Here is a 23,886-nt window from a genome sequence, read left to right as displayed (position 1 = left end):
TCTTAAAATAACTTCAGGTCTATTATAAATAAATTATAAATACACAACAGAGTACCTGTGTATCTGTTATTCAACTTCTCAAAATATTAACATCTTGTGTGACCAGAATACATTTATGAACATCAAGAAATTGATACAATACTATTAACTAATCTATAGACCTTATGCAAATTTTCCCAACTGTTCCTCTAACATTATTTTTCTGGTCCAGGATCCAATCCTGGATCCTACACTGCACTTAATGCCATGTCTCCTTCAATCTGGAACAGTTTCTCCATCATTTTTGTCTTTCACAATCTTGACCTTTGAAAAGTACTGGCCAGTTATTTTGATGGTTCTTCAATGTGGGTTTTTCTGATGTTTCCCCATGATAAAATCTGGGCTATGCATTTTTGGTAAGAATACTACAGGAATAACATTGTGCTCTTCTTAGTGCATCAAATCAAGAGGTACATGGGGCTGACATATCTGATTTCTAGTGATATTAACTTTGATAGTTTGAGATGAATTCTGTCCGGTTTCTCCGCTATAATATTATAATTTTGCCCTATGTAATTAATAAGTATCTTGCGGGGAAATACTTTGAGTACTTTGCAAAATCCTAACTAACAAGATATATACCCTAAATTTACTACTCAGAAAAGGCTTATTTAATTTCCTCTAGAGGAACATCTCGCAATCGTGGGAACTAATCATAAGAAACAGAGAAATGAATTATTCTACGCCTGAGATACTTAAAATGACATCTGTAAGGCAGGAATATGTACATTCTCAATAATGCAAAGCATTGTGTATCACTAATTAAAAAGGATCATAAAATCATTCTTAAAAAAAAAAACCTGTTTATAAACTTATGGTTTTATATTTCTGAATCAAAGTCATCTCCCAAACATGATTTTCTAGGTGTAAAAGGAACTTTCCAATTTTTATTTTCATATCATATTGGAGAAAACAAATGGGTGTGTTTTGATGGGTGACTGTTAACTCCAGCTTTTGGGTGGAGCCTTGGAAGCTTGAGGAATATGATGTAACTGAGGCCCATTGGTATATATCATACAGTAAATGCAGTATTAGTCACAATGACATAGGGGTGGCCTGAGTGGCTCAGTCAGTTAAGCATCTGACTCTTGATTTTGGCTCAGATCATGATCACAGTTGTGGGAATGAGCCCCATGTCAGGCTCCTAGCTGAGCATGGAGATGCTTAGGATTCTCTCTCTCCCTTTCTTTCTGCCCTGCCCCTATTTGTATAACTACACACACTCTCACTTTCAAAATAAATAAATATTAAAAAAAACAATGGTATTAATTTTTGTTATAAGCAATAATATTCTATGATGCATCTCTTTCAGATTCCTGAATGTGGAAGCCCTAAAGAACCATGAGTAAAATTTGCTTCGGACTTAGAAAATCGGATCTGATTCTAGGCTTAATAACCAAAATAGGGAGGGGAAAGTGGGTGATGGGCATTGAGGAGGGCACCTGTTGGGATGAGCACTGGGTGTTGCATGGAAACCAATTTGACAATAAATTTCATATTAAAAAAAAATAACCAAAACAATTCAGGGGAACTTTGGTAATTTCAAACTAGTTAAAAGGGGTCTCATTTGCTCCTATTCCTTTTTTTTTTTAAGGATTTTTTTTTTTAAGTAATCTCTACACCCAATGTGGGGCTTGAACTTACAACCCCTAGATCAAGAGTCACAGGTCCACCGGATGAGCCTGCCAGGAGCCCCTTGTCTCATTTCTTGTATCAGTTCAGAAATCCCATTTTGCTCCCTTCTTGCAGTATCTTAAATTCCAGGTGTTAATCACAGATGAGAAAAGAATAACATTGACAGATCAAAATGAATTTATAGAACAGTTATTTTCTTAATAAATACTTTATGGAAAAAGATTATATGTATACATACCCATATGTATGTATGTATATATAAAAATTACATTAATGTATAAATATATGCAAATATTAACTAAGAATATACTCAAAATTAAGTTATTCTTTTTACCTTAGAATTTTGAAAAACTCATGGTCAACTATCCAAGGTCCATGCTGTAAACTAACTTTCTCATAAATAAGCCATTGAGGTCAAATAGGACGTCAGTATCAATTAATTTAAAAATAAGAAATCAGTATTATATACTGGTACTTACAAAATTCGTTCCTTTTTCAGTTTTGTTACTTTTACTTGTAAACCTGAAAAAGAAAAAAAAAAACCCACAGTATTTTATTTATACATTTACCATTTCTAAAGCAGTTGATCTGAGTTTCTTTATGAGTCTAATGCTACACTATTAAGTTACTCAACTCTGGGCTCTGAATAATAAGCCAGGTCCCATTAGCTTGGAGAGTGTATTTCCCTTATTTGTACCCCAAGGTCACAAAAGTATATCTGCAACATTACTGCCTTTAGTCTATTATATGACAGCTAAGTAGAGTGAAATTTTCTCCACCTAAAGTGAGTTACTTCCTTCATAATAGCAGGGGCAAGCATATAATTAGAGGCTCACTATAAATGAAGGTCTATGTTCTGACATAGCCTATGTATTTGCTAACAGCAACCATGCTTATGTAGGCTCAGGTCTTCTGGGATTAAAATAGATTACTGCAGGAAGTCCTGGATGAGGAGCAAAATTGCTTACGCTAAAATACTTAACAAAGAACACTCAAGATAGCTGTTACATATATTTCTTATTTTAATTGAGTCTGACACAACACGTAAGAGAAGACTCCTGCCTACGGGACTCAAGCAGTTATCATGAAGAAAGCAGGCTGAAGGGCACTGAAACTGCAAGGAAGGATATGGACAAAATAGAGTGACATTTCTAATTTTTGTAAATGATAATTAACAAAAGGAGAAAAACGGTCATTAAACAAATACAAAAATCTATCCAACATTACTAGCAACTAAATATAAATTCAAACCAAAACAATTACTTAGCAAAATTATAAAGACTGTAATACCCAATATGTTGATAAAAGTGCTGTAAAACTATACTCCCATACTTGCTGGAGATATTATAAATGGATAGAATTCTTTTGGAAAGCAATTTAGCAATACATAATAGGACTCCTTCATCAGTATCTCATTTCCTGCATTCTAACCCAAGAATATAATCCAAACTATAGAGAAACTCATAGTCACAAAGGACACTGAACAATTTATAGCAATATAAACTGCTTAAAATAGGGATGTTTAAGTAAAATATGACATAATCACTTGATGGGATAATAGTTATTAAAATAAGTGAAAAAAACTGTCTATTTAGCAACGCTAAACTATTTGGTTTTCTATTTTCTCTATGACCTCTATTTTCTACAGTATGATTATCATAAAAGGAGGAAAAAGTTTCTCTGTTTGATTTTTCTGAGTCTTAAATCAATCTTTTTACTATTCTACACTTTTTCTAATTGTGGATATTTTATTTACTTTTTAAAATAATGCTTAGCAAATTTAGAAGTTCTGTATCCACTCAAGAATTTCTTTCATTTGGGGTAGGATTAGTCCCCAATAAATAGGTATTAGTTGACTAATTATTGAAAAATCAAAGATTTACTATTTGCCTTTGATAGTTTATCTATGGATTCTAATAAGTTATACATTTAGAAAAACTTTCCATATACTGTACATAGAAACATTAATAAATTTGTTATTTCTAAGAACAGGACTTTTCGCTATCGGTATAATTTAGGACAAGCATTCAAAAACAGAATTTAGACAAATAAGAGTTTTAAAAAAATTATACATTTCTCCACCAATCCCCCTCCATGATGCTGACTAGGGATAAAGTTGATAGGATGGTATAAATACTGACGGGAAAGCCACCTCTTCTTATCATCCCAAGTAGTAAGGATTTGCTGCGAGGAATATAGAAAAAGGCAGGCCCTGGACAACTGTTTTGTGTTAGACTTTTGCCCTGTTTCTCAAATTTCACCTCTAGGAAATGTCCAACTGATAGGATACACTTTACCCTTATTTCTACAGCCTAAAATGTGAATAAACAAATATGAATTGTGAGAAAAAAGTTATGAATAAACAAATATTCACAGCAGCTTTATTCATAACAGCCCCAAACTAGAAACAACCCAAATGTCCTTTAACAAGTGAACTGTTAAAAAACAAAACAAACAAAAAAAACTGGTACATACTTGTACCACATGTACTCTTCAGCAATAAAAAGGAATGAAATGTTGATACATGTAACAACTTGGATGGTTCCCAAGGAAATTACGACTGAAAAAAAAGCCAATCTCAAAGGGTACATCTGATGTGATTCTACTTACATAACTAACACTCTTGAAAGGAAAAAATTATAAAAAACATATTATTGGTAGCCACAAACTGGAGGGGTTGGGATGTGAAAAAGGGGGCTGAGGGCTTAAATAAGTGGCATGAGGGATCTCTGGTGGTAGTCACAGGCATCTAAAATCAACACCGTGGAAGTGAGTGCATATAAAATTGGGGGTATCTGAATAAGGTTGGTAAATTGTATCAATGCCAATTTCCTCGTCCTGCTGTTGTACTATAATTGTAAAAGATACTCCCATTGTGGGAAATTGGCTGAAGAGTATAGGACAGTTCTTTGTATTATTTCTTAAAATTTCATGTCAATTTACAATAAGCTCAAAATAAAAACTTAAAAAAAATTATGGAAAAAGATCTGCCCTAATAGTTGAAAAATCGTTAAAATATAAAACATAATAAAGGAAAATATTTCTTTTAATATTAAGAATAAAAACTGGTATGCTGTTTAAAAAAAATCTTTTCCATCTGTCAAATTCCCAGGCTGAGAAGCTTCCTTCTTTTTCAGATAATGACATACTCATGAAAACTTGAAAGTACTTACTTAGTAAAGCATCAAATCATTCTTAAAGAATTAAGAAAAAAACTTATGACCTGACTAGGCCAAAGACTAGAGTCAGCAGTTTTTCACTCTCTTCTTTCCAAAGTGTATGAAATTTACTTTTTTTTTAATTTAAAAAATTTTTTAATGTTTATTTTTGAGACACAATGCAAATGAGGGAAGGGCAGAGAAAGAGGGAGAGACAGAATCTGAAACAGGCTCCAGGCTCTGAGCTGTCAGCACAGAGCCCGATGTGGGGCTCGAAGCCATGAACCGTGAGATCATGACCTGAGCCGAAGTCGGATGCTTAACTGACTGAGCCACCTAGGTGCCCCGAAAATTTACTTATTGATAGATTTTATTTTTAATTTTACCCAACTTCTAAAACTCAGTGCAGCCAAAGATGAAAAGGATTATTGCCATGACCATTTTAAGAAAAGAAACAACGAGATAGAAAATCCATATAAACATCAAAAGAAAATTCTTGGGAAATATGGAAAGAGTACTCTTTTATCTTGTAAGCATTCAGCACCTGTGAGGCATTTGTTCTGTCATGCAGATCAGCCCTGAAACAGGTTTATGTGTGTGTCTATGTGTGTGTGTTTAAATTTTAGCATTTGCTATTCATCAAGTCAATTAGGCATCTACAATTAGAACCCCTATAAAGTGTGCTTTAATCCTGTTCCACACCCATCGGAAGGAATGAGGCTATACAATGTAGCTCCTGTATGAACAGGTAGTCTGTTCAACAAAGTATTTGGGATTGTAACACTGGCAACCTGAGATACCTATTGAGGAAACAGCATTCACAAGACCAAGTGCTGTACTACAAATTAACCCTACTCTGGCTAACATATGGATATTGGAGGAAATGAAAAAATTAAGGGCCCATATGTGTAGTTATAACACAGGAAAAAAGTTTATTTTATTTTTTTAATATTAATTTATTTCTTAATGTCTTTTATTTTTGCGAGAGACAGACAGAGTACTAGCAGAAAAGGGAGAGAGAGGGAGACACAGAATCTGAAGAAGGCTCCAGGCTCTGAGCTGTCAGCACAGAGCCCAGAGCCTGACGCAGGGCTCGAACTCACGAACCAAAGATCATGACCTGAGCCATAAGTCGGATGCTCGATTGACTGAACCACCCAAGGGCCACAACACGAAACAAGTTTAAATAAGAATTCAGAAATGAGACAAGAATTTGTTATAAGCAAAATAAAAATCACTATGTTAACTTTTACTTTAGTTCTCTACCCAGAACAGACCATATATGCAGTGTATGTACTGTCACTTTAAAACAAGTTATCTATGGTTTTGAATAAGCCTAATAACTTTGTTGACAAATAGTGGCTTTATGTAAACAACTCAAGTAATTTAACCTCTACCAAAATATTACCACTAGTTTTTCTGCAAGGGCCTAATAAATTATTTTAATTCCAAAGTGAAAACTCGTCTTTATAAGATGCTTAGTTTAAGTCTTAAATTTTAATTATCTCAAAATAGGTAAATTAATTTTTATGGACTCAATTGAACTTATAGATGTTAATACAAATGGAAAAATATTAGATGGGAGAATTACTTATAGTATTAACAATGAGTATGACACTGATGTTATGGACCAAAATTACACGCAATTCCTTTCACTGTTAATTTATGTAGCCTTAATATGAATGTCATCTTTTAGGAATTTTGATGAAACATTTGAGAAAATAAATGAAACAACCCTAAACCAAATCAAGAAGTATTTATCCTGTTGTATTAGAACCTCTATAGTTTTGTGTGTCTTCAAAGGGGTTCTAATTTTGCCTAGAAAAATCTGCCTAGTTTTCTAAAAGAACTGATTACTGTATTTACCAGATACAGAAAACATTATTAGATGAGATGCTGATAATAGAACCTAGCATGAACAAGAGACCATTTATTAAAATGGTGGCATTCTGGGGAGCCTAGCTGGCTCAGTTGGTACAGGGTATGACTCTTGATCTTGGGGTTGTGAGTTCAAGCCTCACATTGGGCACAGAGATTACTTAAAAATAAAAGTCTTTAAAAAATAAAATGGTGTTTTGAAAAATAAACATTCTAAATTCTATTTTATTATTCTATTTATTAGTGCTTTTAAGTAATAAACCTGATACTGACAGAGATTTAAAAAGGCAAAAAAATATTGTACCCAATGAATACTTTGAATTGTTCAAACATCTGAAATTTAAAGAACTCTGAAATTTCTATTAAATTCTATTAAAACATAAAACATGCTCTAATAAGTTATCAGTAACATTTATCAAAACAATTTGTTTTTGACCCTGATACTAGCAGCATTTGTCACAAAAGGAACATAAGACACTAAAGTGAACAATCATGAAGGGATACAATTTTACTAAAGATAAAAAATATAAAAACTCAGTCACAAATGTCTCCAGACTTTTCCAACAAAAATGGTCTTTGCACACTGCTGTTCAATAGAAGTTGGGAGACTTTATCTATTCTTTCCCCCCCAGCTTTAAAAGAATGCATATAGCTTAATATATTCTTGTGATCAGTGTACAAACTGTCTTGCATATGACATGTTTATCTATCATTTTATTATGTTTTGGTCAAATGAAGCAAAAAAAAAAAATCTCATGATACAGTGAGTGTATTCAGATGTATATAAATTCCCATGTATATGGGAAGAGTTTCTTGGACATCTAAGTAAGAATTATATATTTCAAGTACTACCATTCAAAACATTTCTTCTTTTTTAAACTGACATAAAGGTTTAAAAGTAATGAGTCAATTTTGATTTCTATATATACTTCAAAACCTGCAAAGTCCAGACAAGTCCATGTTTGATGTCTTTCAAATAGCCTCTTATATGGGTTTCTCCAAGTGGATCCCCCACTTTCAAAAAAATTAAGTACCCTTCAGGCATGTCTTTGATGTTATCACACAGTTGGAAGATCTAATGTTATATGGAACTGTGTAGAATACATAAAAAGTCTGCTTTCAGCAAATTTGCCTCATCTGAACCCAAATGTTTTTAAATAACATTATTTTTTTAAAAACAATAGTGCTCATTTAATACCTTTAAGAATCCACAAGGGATTTTGAAATTGGAAAAAGAACTCTGGTCAATCTCGTATTATAATGAACCAGAAATTATCTTCTCTCATCAGTTCACACGTATATCCAATACCTACCATTCATAAAGCACTTGGGTATTAGCTAAATATACTGAAACCTGCTGTATTCCTCTTTTAACATTTTCAGTGTATATAAACTGACTCTCCTGAGAGTGTGATGAGTACTAGAGAATAGCTATGAGGAGTCCACAAGTTAGAAGAATTATCCACCATGTAATATTTGTGAGTTTGATATGTTGTATAATGTGATGAATTTGGCATGTTGTTTCTTATTAAAAAGTGTGTATTAGGGCACCTGGGTGGCTCGGTTAGTTAAGCATCCGACTGTTGATTCTGGGTCAAGTCATGATCTCATGGTTTGGGGGAGTCAAGCCCCACATCAGGCTTAGCACTGGCAGCATGGAGCCTTCTTGGGATTCTCTCCTCTCTCTCTGCTCCTACTTTCACTCATGCACACATGTGCTCACACTCTCTCTCTCTCTCAAAATAAATAAACATTAAAAAAAAAGTATATTATTTTCTTGACTCTTCCTCATCATAAAGTAGGGGTTTCCTGAAGACCCTGAAACACTAAGGAACATGAAGAAAACTGCCAAATATTTTATCCCTGTTAAATTAAGAGCCTAAAAATAAAACTGACCCAATTTTATTTATTTATTTATTTTTAAATGTTTCTTTGAGTGAGAGACCACACAAGCAGGGGAAGAGAAGAGACAGAGGGGGACCAGAGGATCTGAGGCAGGCTTTGCGTGGACAGCAAGCAGTAAGCCTGACACAGGGCTCAAATCCACAAACCATGAGATCATGATCCCAGTTGAAGTCCAATGCTCAACCAACTGAGCCACCCTGGCACCCCTGACCCAATTTTAAATGGGCATATATAAAAATTCTAAAATGATTACGTACAACATGGAAAAGCAAGCACCATTTAAATAATGAAATAATACTTAAAAATAAGCCATATATGGGGCGCTCAGTCAGTTGAGCTTCTGACTTGGGCTGAGATCATGATCTCGCGGTCCACGAGTTGCGGCCCCGCGTCGGACTCTGTGCTGACAGCTCAGAGCCTGGAGCCTGCTTCAGATTCTGTGTCTCCCTCTCTCTGTTGCTCCCTCAACCTGTGCTGTCTCTCTCTCGCTCTCAAAAATAAACATTAAAAAAAAAAAGCCACGTGTAAAACACTATGAATATTGATCACAACAATGCATAAAGCTACACACATTTCTTTTAAAAGTAGGAAAGAATAAACAAAAAAGCACAGATGCCATTCTTGTAGAATGGGGACTTATTTTTCCTTTCCCAGCTTTCTATAGTATTTTCTAAAAACAGAAATTTTAAAGTAAATGGGTAGTAAAATATTTCAAGATTTTAAACAGATACAAAATATTGATATTTTCAGGGCGCCTGGGTGGCTCAGTCTGTTAAGTGTCCGACTTCAGCTCAGATCATGATCTCACAATTTGTGGGTTCAAGCCCCGCATTGGGTTCTGTGCAGGCAACCCAGAACCTGGACCCTGCTTCAGAGTCTGTGTCTCCGTCACTCTGCCCCTCCTCCACTAGTGCTCTCTTTCTGTCTTTCAACAACAGATAAATGTTAAAAATTTTTAAAGTTGATACTTTCATATATAATGGGATTTAAAATACTGATGTTCAAGAAAATATCACATTGACCAAGCTATAAACTATGCAATTCATTCATATAGCACTTATTAATTTTTTAGTATGTGCCAAGTACTTTTACCTACAGGGATGTAAAGATGAGTAAGATAGGGACTCTGCCTAATAAAAACTTAATGATCTTCTTAAAACCAGTTATAAAACAACAGAAATAATCATTTGAAGAAGAACCTAACCTTATGCTTGAAGATGGCAGAATACTAGTTTCCTATCAAATGTTTATTAACAACTCAAGTATGTCTGGTTCTATTTAAAAATATTTCAAGATATTATATTTGCTTCACTTCCAGATCACCTAGGATAAGTTTTATAATATGTAGCAGTGACACTCCCATAACAGTTTAAACTTGAAGCTGTTCTTATTGGTAAACCTATGTGATACAGTCACAGCATGAGAACCCAAAAAGAAGATGCTGCTGCTCTTCAACATAAATTGTCAGACTGTTTATTCCTTCCCAGTTTTATAAGTAGTGCATGTAGCTGATTACAATGTTGTTATTGGGTTACCAAGGCAGACTCTCTCGTATGTGGCTTATTTTTGCTACCATTTCACTGTACAATTATATTATATATTTTCCTAAAAAAATGAATTCAAAGCCCCCAAAACTCACTGTGTCTTCTTCACTGTTGTATCCTCAGCAACTGCTATCATTCTTAGCATATAATCTAATGACCCTCACTGAATGAATAGCAAGTCAGTACTAAAACTCAGAATTGTTCCTCAAAGTTTTACGATAGATTTTCTGGGGAAAACAGTATAGTCAATGAGCAGAATTAATGTAAAATATTCATATTTATCCTTAGACATATGACCATGAGCATAGTTTACTTTAAAATAAGATCTTTATCACTAACAACAAATTTGAATTCCCAATTTTTCAAATATTTGAACTAAACAGGTCCTAGAAATTTAGAGGAGAAAGGCCAACAATCCTAGAAAATAAGCAACAATGGGGCACCTGGGTGTTTCAATCAGTTGAGCATCTGACTCTTGACTTCAGCTCTGGTCACGAACTCAGTGTTTGTGAGTTCAAGCCCGGTGTCAGGTTCCACGTTGACAGTGTGGAGCCTGCTTGAGATTCTCTCTCTCCCCTCACTTTCTGTCCCTCCCTGCTCATTCTCTCTCAAAATAAATAAACTTAAAAAAGAAAAGAAAAGAAAAGAAAAGAAAGGAAGCAATAAAGTATGTAACAGTTCATAAAAAATATAAATCACTCTTAAACTTTAGCAAAGATACTTAATTTCATAAGAAAAATACAAAAATTACATTGAAAAAATTAACATAGTAATCACACATCACAGAGATGTCTTTTAGATACACATTTGAACTATAAAGATATTTTTGACAATTGCGGAAAATTGAACACTATCATCTAATAGGTACTAGATGTTAATTATTTGTTTTGTTAGCGTGATAATGGTTCTTTCTAGTTAAAAAGCCTACTACAAACACATACTAAATATTTATAGATAAATTATGTCAGAGACTCCAAAATAACTGAGTGAAAGAGGGATAGAGAAGTACATGGAATACAAGTAAAATAAGACTGGCCATTTATTGATGATAGTTCAAGCTGAGTGATGACTATATAGGAGTTCATTTTATGATTTTCTTTACTTTTGTATATATGTAATAATTCCTAAAAAAAAAAAAATGAAAAAAACACTTAAACTTTAAATTAGAAATGAACACTGAATATAAACACAAAAGATTATAAAAGTGGTTACCAGTTTGTGTTGGGGGGTGGGAAACTTTTTTTTACTTTGTGTTTTGACAATTTAGAAAAAAGCTTAAGTTAAAAAAATAGATTAAACAATAATAGATACCTTGATTTCTAAATGAACACAACTGTACCTCAATTACATCAGCAATCCTATACGCTGAAAGAGGGCTTTAATGAAAACATGAAACAGAATGATTGGTCAACGAATGAGCACAACAGAGCATAAAGGATGCACGTATAGTAGAGGTAGCTGAACTCCAACTTTTCATAATGAAAAAAAGTAAACAGTTTTTAATGTTTACTTCAGCTAGGAATTTTAAAAAACCACAATTAGGGGCACCTGGGTGGCTCAGTCGGTTAAGCGTCCGACTTCGGCTCAGGTCATGATCTCACGGCCCGTGAGTTCGAGCTCCGCGTCGGGCTCTGTGCTGACAGCTCAGAGCCTGGAACGTGCTTCTGATTCTGTGTCTCCCTCTCTCTCTGACTCTCCCCCATTCATGCTCTGTCTCTCTCTGTCTCAAAAATTAAAAAAAAAAACAAAACCCACAATAAGTAAAGACTTCTAGGAAAGTTGCAGGATACAAAATCAATACACAGAAACCAATTTTGTTTCTGCACGCTAACAACAAATAATCAGAAAAGGAAATGAGGGATGCCTGGCTGGCTCAGTCGGAAGAGCATGCAACTCTTGATGTCAGGGTCTTGAGTTCAAGCTGACACTGGGTGTATAGATTACTAAAAAAAAAATAAACCTCAAGAAAAAAAAAAGGAAATGAAAACAATTCTATTTATAGCATCAAAAAGAATACTTAGGGGGCACCTGGGTGGCTCAGTCGATTAAGCGTTCGACTTCGGCTCAGGTCATGATCTCATGGTTTGTGGGTTGGAGCCCCGCATAGGGCTCTGTACTGCCAGCTCAGAGCCTGGAGCCTGCTTCAAATTCTGTGTCTCCCTCTCTCTCTGCCCCAACCCTGCTTGCACTCTGTCTCTGTCTCTCAAAAATGAATAAACGTTTAAAAAAAAAAAGAAAAAGAATACTTAGGAATAAGCTTACCCAAAGAGATGAAGGATTTGTACACTGAAAATTACCAAGTATTCATTCCTTAAAGAAATTAAAAACTACATAAATAAATAGAAAGACTTGGCATATTCGTGGACTGGAAAGCTTAACATGGTTAAGATGTCAATACTACTCAAAGAAATCTACAGATTGAAGGCAATCTGTATCAAAAGTCCAATGATGATTTTTGCAGAAATAGAAAAAGCTGTTCTAAATTCATATGGAATCTCATGGGACTCCACATAGACAAAACAAACCTGAAGAAGAACAAAACTAGAGATCCCACTTCCTGATTTCAAAACTTACTAAAAGTTACAATAACCAAAACAGTATAGTACTGACAGACAGATGTGTAGACCAACAGAAGAGGAAGTCCAGAAGTATACTCATATTTGTATATACAATCAAATGGTTTTTGGCAATGGTGCCCAGAAACTCTATGGGGAAACAGTCTTTTCAACAAATGGTGCTGGGAATATTAGATATCCACACACAAAAGAATGAAATTTGGCCCTTGTATCATATACAAAATGTAACTCAAAGTGGATGAATGATCCAAACATAAGAGCTAAAACTATAAAACAGGGTAAAAGCTAAATAATATTAGATCTGGCAATGATTTCTCAGGTAAGACACCAAAAGCACAGGCAACAAAAGAAAAATATAAAGTGGATTATATCAAAATTTAAAACTTCTGTATGTCAATGAACAGAATGAAAACGCAACCCAGAGAATGGGAGAAAATATTTGCAAATTATGTATCTGATAAAAGAGTAATATCCAGAATATATAAAGAACTTCTACAACTCAACAACAAAAAACCAAAGCTGATTAAAAATTGGACAAAGGAGGGGCGCCTGGGTGGCTCAGGTGGTCAAGCATCCAACTTCAGCTCAGGTCATGATCTTGCGGTTTGTGAGTTCAAGCCCCACGTCGGGCTCTGTGCTGACAGCTCAGAACCTGGAGCCTGCTTCAGATTCTGTGTCTCCCCCTCCTCTTTCTGCCCCTCCCCTGCTCACACTCTGTGTCTCTCAATAATAAACGTTAAAAAAAAAAATAGACAAAGGACTTGAATAAACATTTCTCCAATGATACACAAATGGCCAGTCAGTACATGAAAAAATGTTCAACATCACTAATCTTTAGGTAAATGCAAATCAAAATCACAGTATCACCTTACATCCACTAGGATGGCTACGACTATCAAAAGAAAAAAAAAGAAAACAGAAGATACCAAGTGTTGGTAAGAATGTGGAGAAACTTAACACTTGTGCATTGCTGGTGGGAATGTAAAAATGGAAAAGAGTATGGTAATTCCTCAAAAAATTAAAAATATAATTATCATATAATTCAGCAATCCCACTTCTAGATACACTTCCAAAGGAGTTGAAAGTAGGGTCTTAAAGATTACTTGTACACTCCTGTTCAGAGCAACATTATTCTCAACAGCCAAAAGATGTAAGCAACTCAAATGTCCAACAATGGATGAATGAATGGATAAGCAAAATGTGGTATATACAATGGAATATTGTATATGCCTTAAAAGAGAAAAAATTCTGTAATATGCTACAATATGGATGAAACTTGAAGACCTTATGCTAAGTGAAATGAGCCAGTCACAAAAAGACTGTTATGAGATATTTAGAATGGTCACAATCACAGAGATAGAAAGTGGAATAGTGGCTGCCAGGGGCTGGAGGCAGGGATAAATGGGGAGTTATTGTTTAATAGGTATAAAATTTCAGTTTTACAAGATGAAGAGCTCTGGAGATGGATGGTGGTGATAGTCGTACAACATCATGAATGTATTTAACGCCACTGAAGTGTACACTTAAAAACAGTTAAGATGAAAAATTTTATGTATAGTTCATGGAAATTTTTAAAAAGTAAGTATCCCCACTTCTCCCCCTCGCCAAGAAGAGATAAAAGTAAGAATTTTCCAAGATTTCTTAACCATTTAAATTTTCTCATGTTTATTTTTTTGGCCATTCTTTTTCTGTTTCTTTCTAGAAATTAGCAGTTTCAAAAATCATAAAGAGGAATGTAAAAGTAATCAGTATGTGAAATCGCTGTTATAACTTTTTTATAGTATCTCACTGTATCTGGCTGGGATAGTCCACACCGGGCACAGATAATTATAATGGTGCTGCTTCAGAAAGGACAGCATTCTAATATCTAAACACATATAGCTAGTACATATATTGCTTACTATGTGCCATAAACTCTTCAAAATGTTTTACATATATTAAAATATTTAATATAATGTGAAGTAACTATTATTAGTATCTTTATTTTATAGATAAGGAATCTGGTGCACCATAAAGTTAAATAGCTTGCACAAGGTCACCACCTTCAAGGGTGAGATGGCTTTCAAATATTGGCAGCCTAGATCCAGAACTCAGATTTAACTAACAAGTACATCACATAGCCTCTTTCTCAACACAGCACTACCTATACAAGTAATAGAAGTAAGCACTGAAAATGAAAATTTTAGACTTAATCCTAAAGATAAAGCATGGTAACAATCTCTTTAGCATAGTACATAATGTTTTACATAATTTGAACCTATCTACCTTTCTAGCATCATCCTCTTTCCACCTGACCAATAAATTCCCATCACTTACCTCATTTTCTCTGTGAGCTATACCAACTTATGTACAGTTCTTTGATTAAAATCAAGCTGTTACTGCCAAACTTGTGCTTAAGCTATTCTCTTAAAACGTTCCCCTCCTACAATCTTCGTCTGGCTAATTAGACTCATTTCAATGGTAAAGCCTGATTTGACAGTAAATCAATCAATCAATCAATCAATCAATCTCTCTCAAGGGCACGCGCACACACACACCCGGTTCTTCCTTTATGTTCCCAGATAACTATATATGACTCATTCTTATTCATAAGGTATGGCATATGGTAAGTGTACCCCAAAACTTTTCTTGAACAAGAGTCTGCCAGTACACTGGGGTATGCAAGAATACTTCTGGGGTCCATGCTTCATTAATTCATGATGAGTCCATTATCATGAGGTTCTGCCAAGAACTACATTTACCACAGAAAAGTTCTAACAGACCCACATACTAGGTGGATCATGGTTTTTTTTTTTTTTTTTTTTTTTTTTTTTTTTTTATGAGAAAATTGTCATTTATTGCTTTGGTTTTACCCAACAGGAAGAAACAAATTTGACTGCCATTTATATATTTTCTCAAATTGACCATATACAGTCTTTGTCTGCCCATTCCAGAAAACTGGGGCAAAGGTAATTATAACTAAGTACAAAAAAGCAACACATGGACAAAAAAAAAAAATTCTCAGCATTAGGAACACTCATGACCCCAGGATCCATTAGTGCTCATCTCTGATGAATGATGCATTCTTTTGAACCAATCTGATTTGGTTAAAATATAAAGAGAATACCTGAAAAGTTTTTGATTGATCTAGACATTCAAAAGATAGAGAATATAGTCTAATTTAGAGGTTTGGGGTTTTTTTTTTTTATTCTTCATATTTTCTTTCAGATGAAATATTTTTTTCTCTGAAAATGTAAGTAAGATTAGGTGGATGATATTTTAATGGCATTCCAGTGTAATGTGAAGGCTGTCAAGCACTATAGTATTAAACCTATGGTTGCAGCAAGAAACAAACATAATACCAAGCAATTTCCGCCCATGGGAAAAACGTATTATGTTAAAGTAACAGAATTAGACAGATGTTAATACCAAACATTGAGTCTACCTTTAAGACAAAATTCTTTTATCTGGAGTACGTTTTAACACAATCACAAATAATAATTATATATTCATCTCAACCACAATTGCTCAATTCTCCTCACACTCATTGCACTTCACATAAACCTTTTAGCATTTATTTCATTATACTGTAATTATCTGTTTACATGGCTCTATCTCTATTAGACTCCAGGCTCTTTGAAAGCAAACTGCCATTCACTTTCATATCTCAGTGCTTGGTAGCAAATAGATTCCCAAAAGCTTGAAGAATAACTTTAGTATTTTAATGGCTGTAAAGAATCCTGCACATAATTTTATAGGAAAAAAAAGTAAGTTTAGAGATTATATATCTTGGCTGAGATCACAGATCAAGTAGATAAATGAATTCGGAATTCACATCCAGGTCTTCAATCAACAATTTCTATGCCGTTTCCACCACACCACACATATTACCATAGTAAATAACTATAAGATGTGCAAAAACTACATCCCATAGTAGGTGTCTATAGTTATAGAGCAACAACTCAATCATAAATGACTCACAAAAAATTACCTTTATTAGGTCCCTTAAAAATGAGATCTCTGAACTGTCACACAAAGTTATAACTATTTAGTCTCAATAGAATACTGGTGTACTATTAAAAAAAAAAAAAAGACTCTTACCTTGTACTTCTTTATCATGATACTCTTTTAGTTTTGTCCAAAGTTCCTTGAAGTCATTAGATATATCTATAGAACTAGGGCTTCCACAATTGCTTCCAGAGATGTTCATCTTTCTTAATATGCTCCACACTTCTATTTGCCTAATGTTTTCTGACTTTTTCTGTTACATTATATAGGTATGAAGTTGTCTTGGGCAGTTGAAATACCTGAAACAACAGATTGCAACACAAATGAATTTTACATTTATCTGTATGTAATTTTAAGTTAGAATATCTTCAAGCTTAGCCAGCTATTCTCAAGTTTTCCTTATTTACCTACACTCAATCATTTTGAGAATCTGGGGAATGGGAAGTAAAGACAATTATGCTGAGAACCCTGATTTCAGTTATTTGGTCTTTAGTTAAGCTAAATTTTAAGGCAAACTTTCTCTTATTCCTCCTAGAAAGGAATAATTACTCAAATTGAGATGTTTCTGATATTGAGGTTTATAGTCATTCATGATCAGCATTGAATAATTCAATGTTCTAAAAAGAATTTATTTTTTGTTAAACTTTTCAGTTGATATGAAGTGCAACAATATACTGAACCAATAACTGGAAAACATTCTGAATATCCTTGACTTAAACAGTATTCACATATATACATCTACATATACATAGAAGCACATGCCTTATAAAAGAGCAAGAAAGATGTTTGTGATTAATACACACGAACATCTGAATACCTTTCTTATTACAAGAGAAATCAGTGAGCAAGATACAGGCACAGCAAAGAACTATGAATACAGAAACGTCTAGTAACAAGACAAAAAGGGTAAGGCTATTTTGTGTCCCTCTTAGGGTAGAGGTGAATGATAATTACTTGTGTAGCCCCTGAAGGAAGCAACAGGATACTGAGAAGTTCAAGTGGCTTCATAAATATTTTAATGTGTCCTTAAGTTGAAACCATTAACTAGCTACCACTAAAAAAATAAAACGATTAGTAAGTTTACTAAACCTCACATATGGCTCCTTAGCCAATGACTTACCATGCTCAAACTGATTTAAGTGTTTCTTACTAATCGTTTCTCAAGGTCTCTAATGAAGAAGCTAAAATAAGCAATGACACTTCTAAAGGAGAAGACTGGAAAAATACACTCTTAAGTTTTATAAACGTTGTGATTGGGGGCACCCAGCTGGTTCACTGTGTAGAGCTATTGATCTCAGGGTCATGAGTTCAAGACCCACGTTTGGCATGAAGCCTACTTAATTTAAAAACAAAAAACAACTGTGATTAGGCTTTGTTGAGACAGTGAAAACTGAACATGTACTGGATTTTAGATAATATTAGCGCATTATTTTTAATTGTCTTGGGTATAATTCGCTCATATTTAAAAAAAAAGTCCTTAGCTGTTAAAGAGATATATACTGATACGTTTACAGGTAAACACTCACCTGTTCTGGATTTGCTTTCAAATGCTCCAGCTAAAACAAAACATGAATGCCGGGTAGGGAGATGAAACCAGTAGGCCTGCTTTCACAGTTATTGAAACTGTAATGGATGGGTCTCTCTCTCTTGTGTATATTATTTCCACAACAGAGTTTTTAAAAGAGGGATTGGGTGAATTAACACAGCTTAATTTCCAAAGAGACCTGAATTCTATTTCTTAACCTTAAAAGATAAATAGGCTTACACTACTGTCAGTAAAAGCCACCATTTGTTTACTATATGCCAGATACCGTGCTGCTTTATAGTCATTTTTAAACTTAATCTTGAGAACTCTATAAAACAGCTACTGTTACTACTATCACTTTAGAGTTGGAAAAACAGGTTTAAGAAATAAAGTGACTTTCCCAAGGTCATTCTGTTAGGTCCAACACAGCTAAATGGGGGTGGGGGTGGCCCTCATACTCTAGTGATGTTAATCAACTGCAAAATACTTTCCAGTAGCCTAAGATGGGGCACCTGGGTGTCTCAGTCAACTGAGGGTCAGACTTCGGCTCAGGTCATGATCACATGTATGGTTTACGAATTCAAGCCCATCACTGAGCTCACTGTTGTCAGCCAAGAGCAGCTTCCCATCCTCTGCCCCCTCTCTCTGACCGCCCCCATCCCCGCTTGTGCTCTCCCAAAAATAAATAAATATTTTATAAAATAAAGGAGCCCCTCCCCAACAGTAATTAGTTCTATTAAGTAATAGTTTAAAACAAAATTTTAATGACTTCAATGAATATTTTAAAATTGCATAATATTCAATTGCTTAAAACAGTGTAAATAAAGTAAGCATTCTTTAACGTACCCTGAGAGGTAGCAAAAAAAAAAAAAAAAAAAAAAAAAAAAAGCGTTTTTTCACCACATAAAAAGTTTACCCACACTGAACTTAAAAATTCTGGCTCGAAAAACCATCTCAAACCTATCCTGCACGGCCAGCACGTTTGTCAGAATTTCTTTTGGTTTGAACCGTTATGGTTACACGAGGATGCGCCTTAATTTCGCAGAAATGTGCACCTTGTGCCTCAAAGTGCATTCCGGGCTCAAAAGTCTGTAATAATTGAATACATTTCTATGCATCCTGTAGCACTGTAAACCACCAACCACAGTGAAGGTGCTCAGTAAACTCTTTCCAGTAGCACCCACCGCACGTATTCTCACACATGTAGGGCAAGAGCCGCGCCTGGAGTCACACAGGTGCCCGAGACAAACGCATAGGGACTGGACAGGTCCTCTTACGGGCAAAGCAGAGGTCCAGAGGCTCCCATGCCCATCCCAGCACCCGTAGCCACCAACCTCTACCCCCGCACCGCGGCCACCCAAACGCTCCAAAAACCCGCAGCGCGACTGACGCGGGAAGCGAGCACCGCGCACCCCACCCCACCCCACACCCCGCGGGCGGCGCATGCGCGGGGGCGGGCTCGTAGTGAGTAAGCGAATCCTCAGCCAGCGCGGGAGACCAAAGAACCGCAGGGAGCGCGGGCTCGTCCTCCTTTCCCGCCCACCTCCAGCGGAGTTTATCCGGGCTCCAGCCTCCTTCCTCAGGCAGCCCCGAAGCCGTACCGCCACCCCCACCCCAGGGGCCAAACGCCTACGTTCGGCCGGTAGCTCCTGACCGGAAGTAGCCGCTAAGACCCAGCACTCCGGGTCTGGGGAAGGAGATACCTTTTTATTCACGGCTTACAAGTCTTCCTCAAGGTTCTCGAAAGCCCCAGCACGGAAGCAGACACGACTCCGGGGCTGTGAAGGAATGGCCACTCGCTTTTCTTCTCTTTCCCTCACTAATCCGCCAACCCCCCTCTGGGAAAGCCGGCCCCTCAGGGCGGCCCGCGCTTTCCGGGGGTGGGGAAGGGCCCGAGGGCCGCCGGCCGGGCTTGTAGGCGCCCGGGCCCGCCCCCATCGGAGCCCGCTCGACGTCACGGAGGAGTTCCCTTCACGTCACGCCCCTCCTCCGGCCGCCGAGCTAGGCGGTGCATCGCTCGCCTCTGGCGGAAGAGCTGGGTGGCCCGTGTGTTCCAAAATTAAGCGTGGTGACTGGAGAGTCGAGCGCCAGCCCCTGCTGTGTACGGGGCGGCTCCGGGAGCTGGCGGCCGCCACAGCGTTTTTGAGATGCGCAGGAGAAAACTCAGGCATTTCCGTCTGGGAAATTCAAGCCCGTGGTGTTACCAGTGTGTCTGACGTTAGCATATTTCAGGAAAGCCTGTGTAAGTGGCCACTACCACAGGGACAGTTAACACTAACTGATAAAGGAATGGACACGGATCAGTCTAAGGTAGCGTTCTGCCTTGTAGCTATTACCTGCAGATTAGTGATGTGACCTGACAGGACTGGGTGGTGAGGCCATGTAGCAAAGCGATGTGTAAGTGGAAAGTTCCTGAGGACCCTGAAATGAGACGGAATGAGAAGTGCCCAGCATTATTTGTTGGGACAACAAGCTGTTAGGTAATTTAATTTTTTTTTTAATCAACACTTTCTGTGGCTGTGTGTTTGTAATGGTCAACCTGTTAGTCTGTTTTCCTACTTGATTTCTAAAAGAAGCATTTTAGCATTAGCAGTCCTACAAATGAAGTTGAAAATAAATAGGCTACAATCACAGTATCTTTTAAACCAGTCCAATACTGTTCTTTAATACTTATGAGACCTGGGAGGGAGATAAAGTATAGTATTATAAACTTTAAAACTTAAGTAGTGTTTAGGAAATCATAAATACAAGCTATAAAGTTAATTTTTCCCACTCACTCCTCATGTTAAGGGATGAATATCAGAGCTTACTCCTTGGGATTTCACCCAATAGGATGTTTCTGTACCATTGGAGCAATGCTATAGGAACGTTGGTGTTTTTAGGGAAGAGGGTTGCTAAATCTTCATTACCCTGTTAGAGTAACTATCATTTGCTTCCAAAGTTTACAAGACTTCATAACACTTTTAAAGAAAATGGGTGAAAAATTGACTGCCATTTCTAATACAACACAGGAGGCATAGTTGTTTGTATAAATGTTTATAATGGAAAGTTTTGTTATAAATGGGAAGAACCTGTAGTCAGTTTGTCATTTAACCGTACACTGAAAGAATAGTGTACTTGTGGTCTGAAGAAAAACCATCAGAACAAAATGATGTAACTTGTTCCTCTGGCCTCTGCCAATGGCTTCACTACCCAATGCATTTATATAAGTCAGAATCCAAATAATCATCCTTGACACCTTTCCCCCCTTTAACCCGCTTATCCAAACTACCACCAAATTCTGTCAGTTTTACTTACCAAATATATCCCAAATCAATCCCCTTCTTTTCATCACTTCCACAATATTCCAAAAATACCATTGTGTCTTAACCTAGTCTGCTAGTCTGCTTTCCATATCCATCCAACCAACAACCCCATCTAAACCTTTCTCTTCACTGGTGTTCAGAAAAAAAAAAAAAAAGAGTATCTGTTCTCAATTCATGTATATATTTAAATTTTAAATTGCATGCATGTAAAAGAACAACAACAAAAAAATAGGGGCACCTGGCTAGCTCAGTCGTAGAGCAAGCGACTCTTGATCTCAAGGTGTGAGTTGAAGCCCCATGCTGGGTGTAGAGCTTACTTTTTTAAAAAAAGATAAATTGTATATATGTATTGCTGAAAAATGGTAATAGTCTAATGGGTAAGTCACAGGCTCTGGAGACAGACTTCTGGGTTCGAATACTGCTCTAATACTTCCTTACCAAGTGACCTTGGATGGATTTCTTAACCTCTGTCTCATTTTTCTTACCTGTAAACCGAGGATAATAATAGTACCAACCATATAGGATTATGAAGAGTAAATGAATTAGTACATGTAAATTGCTTAGTACAGTGTTCATAGACACAGTATGTACTTGGGGAAAAAGCTAGCCCTTATTGGTACTTCTGAGTTATCTTATGACTATCAAACATATTTTTAAAGACATTTTTTAAAAGGGTGAGAAAAAAATAGAAATCTATGTTTTCCTCCTCCCACCTTAAATTTTACCCACTTTGAGACTACTTCTTTACATTGTAGCTACTATGATCTTCCTGAAAAATAAATCTGAAAATGGCTGCTTAAACCGTTCAGTGGCCTACTGTTACTCCTCGAAGAAAGCCACTTTGAACTGCCTCTACTACCTCTGCAGGTTCATTTCCAATCATTTTCTGCCATCTGGCCTTGACCTTTTAGTGTCTCCTAGGTCTTTGCGTGCTGTTGCCTCTGGAATTATCAACCAAACCTACCCCTGCCCTTTGCCCAGCTATTTACTAATCGTTTTATCTTGTTTTAATAGTCTTTTCTATTAAATCCTCTTATAGTACTGTGTATGTTCCCATCTTACACTTATTACAGTTTTAAATATTTGAATAATTTTCTTTTCCCACTAGACTAAGTTTCTTGAGGTCAAAACCATGTCTTGTTCACCTTGTTACCTCCAGAAACTAACCCAGTGCCTGCCATAAAGTCAGTACTGTGTGGATAAACGAATAAAGTTTAAGGGATTAACTATTTTTTATGTAAGTAGAGAAAATCTTTGAATCCATTCAAAATTCTTAGATTATCCATGTGAGATTTTATGGCGATCACTTTAACAGTGGAAATAGTGGGCATACTCATAGTCTCTCCCAATAGGAGCTTTAAACCCCACGTGGTGGAATAAATTATGAGGTTCTAAAGATATGTGGGAAAACTTTATGGCTTTGAACAGTGGTTCCCAAACATTTTTAATGCTTAGAAAAGCAATAATTGTATTACATATTGTGATAAAAAGATGAGGCTGCTTCCATCCAGAGGCAGCAGAAGTTGGAACTTCAGCCACCAGGGCCAGTGATGCTCCCTTGAGGGCTGGGATTTTAATGTCCTAGCACACCTATAATCCCTTGGAGGCCCCTGATTAGGATGCTCGATTTAAAAATTGTGTGATGAAATGATTCAAATGGTAAATTTTATAATATGTACATCTGTACATTTAACAACAATAAGAAAAAAAATGTGTGGTAGCAATAAAAACTCTAGGATTCTTAGAACTGTAGAATTTTGGAAATATGTAGATTTTAAAATCATCTAACTCAAATCGTTTTAAACCTGAAACCTTTTGTTGGTACTACAGTCTGCTTAACTCCTATAGTTGAATGGCTGAGGGTTGCAAAGGAAAAATCACACAACAGGTTACACTGATATCACTAAAATTATATGGTTTCAAACCTCATATAGGGCATTAATTCTTAAAACAGACTTTGTTCAGCTGCTCTTGTTTCCTTTGCTGTCTTCCAAACCTTCACTATTTTCCTCAAGCCTCTGTACAGTATTCTCACTCTCAGCAGACACCCTAGTCTCCAGGTTAATCAGAACAATTGGGGTCAAAAGGTGTGGTCTCCTTGAACTTCACTTTTCCTTTCTCAACCCTGTGAATTAGGCAATACCATTTTGCAGTCACAAAGTAACTCAAATCCACTTGCTTCTCCCCACCTCTTCTGCATCCACCTTGGGGTGGAGTCATCAGCATCTTAAACCTCTTCTGCAGCAATGGACTCCTTTTTTTTTTTTAGATCAACTATCTTTCTACTTCTGTTTCCCCCTTACTGTGGTGTACAGCACTCAGAGTAGTCCTTTA

The 23,886-nt window shown here is 36.2% G+C and overlaps 1 protein-coding gene across 2 annotated transcripts in view; it reads right to left on the bottom strand.

Moving 5' to 3' along the window:
- The window catches only part of RBBP8 (RB binding protein 8, endonuclease), a 90,629-nt gene extending 70,454 nt beyond the window's left edge, over positions 1–20,175 (bottom strand). Inside the window, exons 1-3 of one of the 2 annotated variants that reach the window (XM_042910451.1) lie at positions 19,951–20,175; positions 16,816–17,021; positions 2,154–2,196 (exon numbers count right to left, since the gene is read on the bottom strand). In XM_042910451.1, coding sequence (XP_042766385.1) covers positions 2,154–2,196; positions 16,816–16,924 — 152 coding nt within the window. In that variant the 5' untranslated portion in view covers positions 16,925–17,021; positions 19,951–20,175. Of the gene's footprint in view, positions 1–2,153; positions 2,197–16,815; positions 17,022–18,248; positions 18,875–19,950 lie in introns of those variants that run through there. The other variant, XM_042910452.1, reaches the window with a different exon arrangement.
- Positions 20,176–23,886: the final 3,711 nt, after the last annotated feature.

Source organism: Panthera leo, chromosome D3 (genome assembly GCF_018350215.1).
Source record: "Panthera leo isolate Ple1 chromosome D3, P.leo_Ple1_pat1.1, whole genome shotgun sequence".
Classification (NCBI taxonomy): Eukaryota; Metazoa; Chordata; class Mammalia; order Carnivora; family Felidae; genus Panthera; species Panthera leo.
Note: the sequence above shows the minus strand (reverse complement) of the source record. Positions and strands in the feature narration are given on the sequence as shown.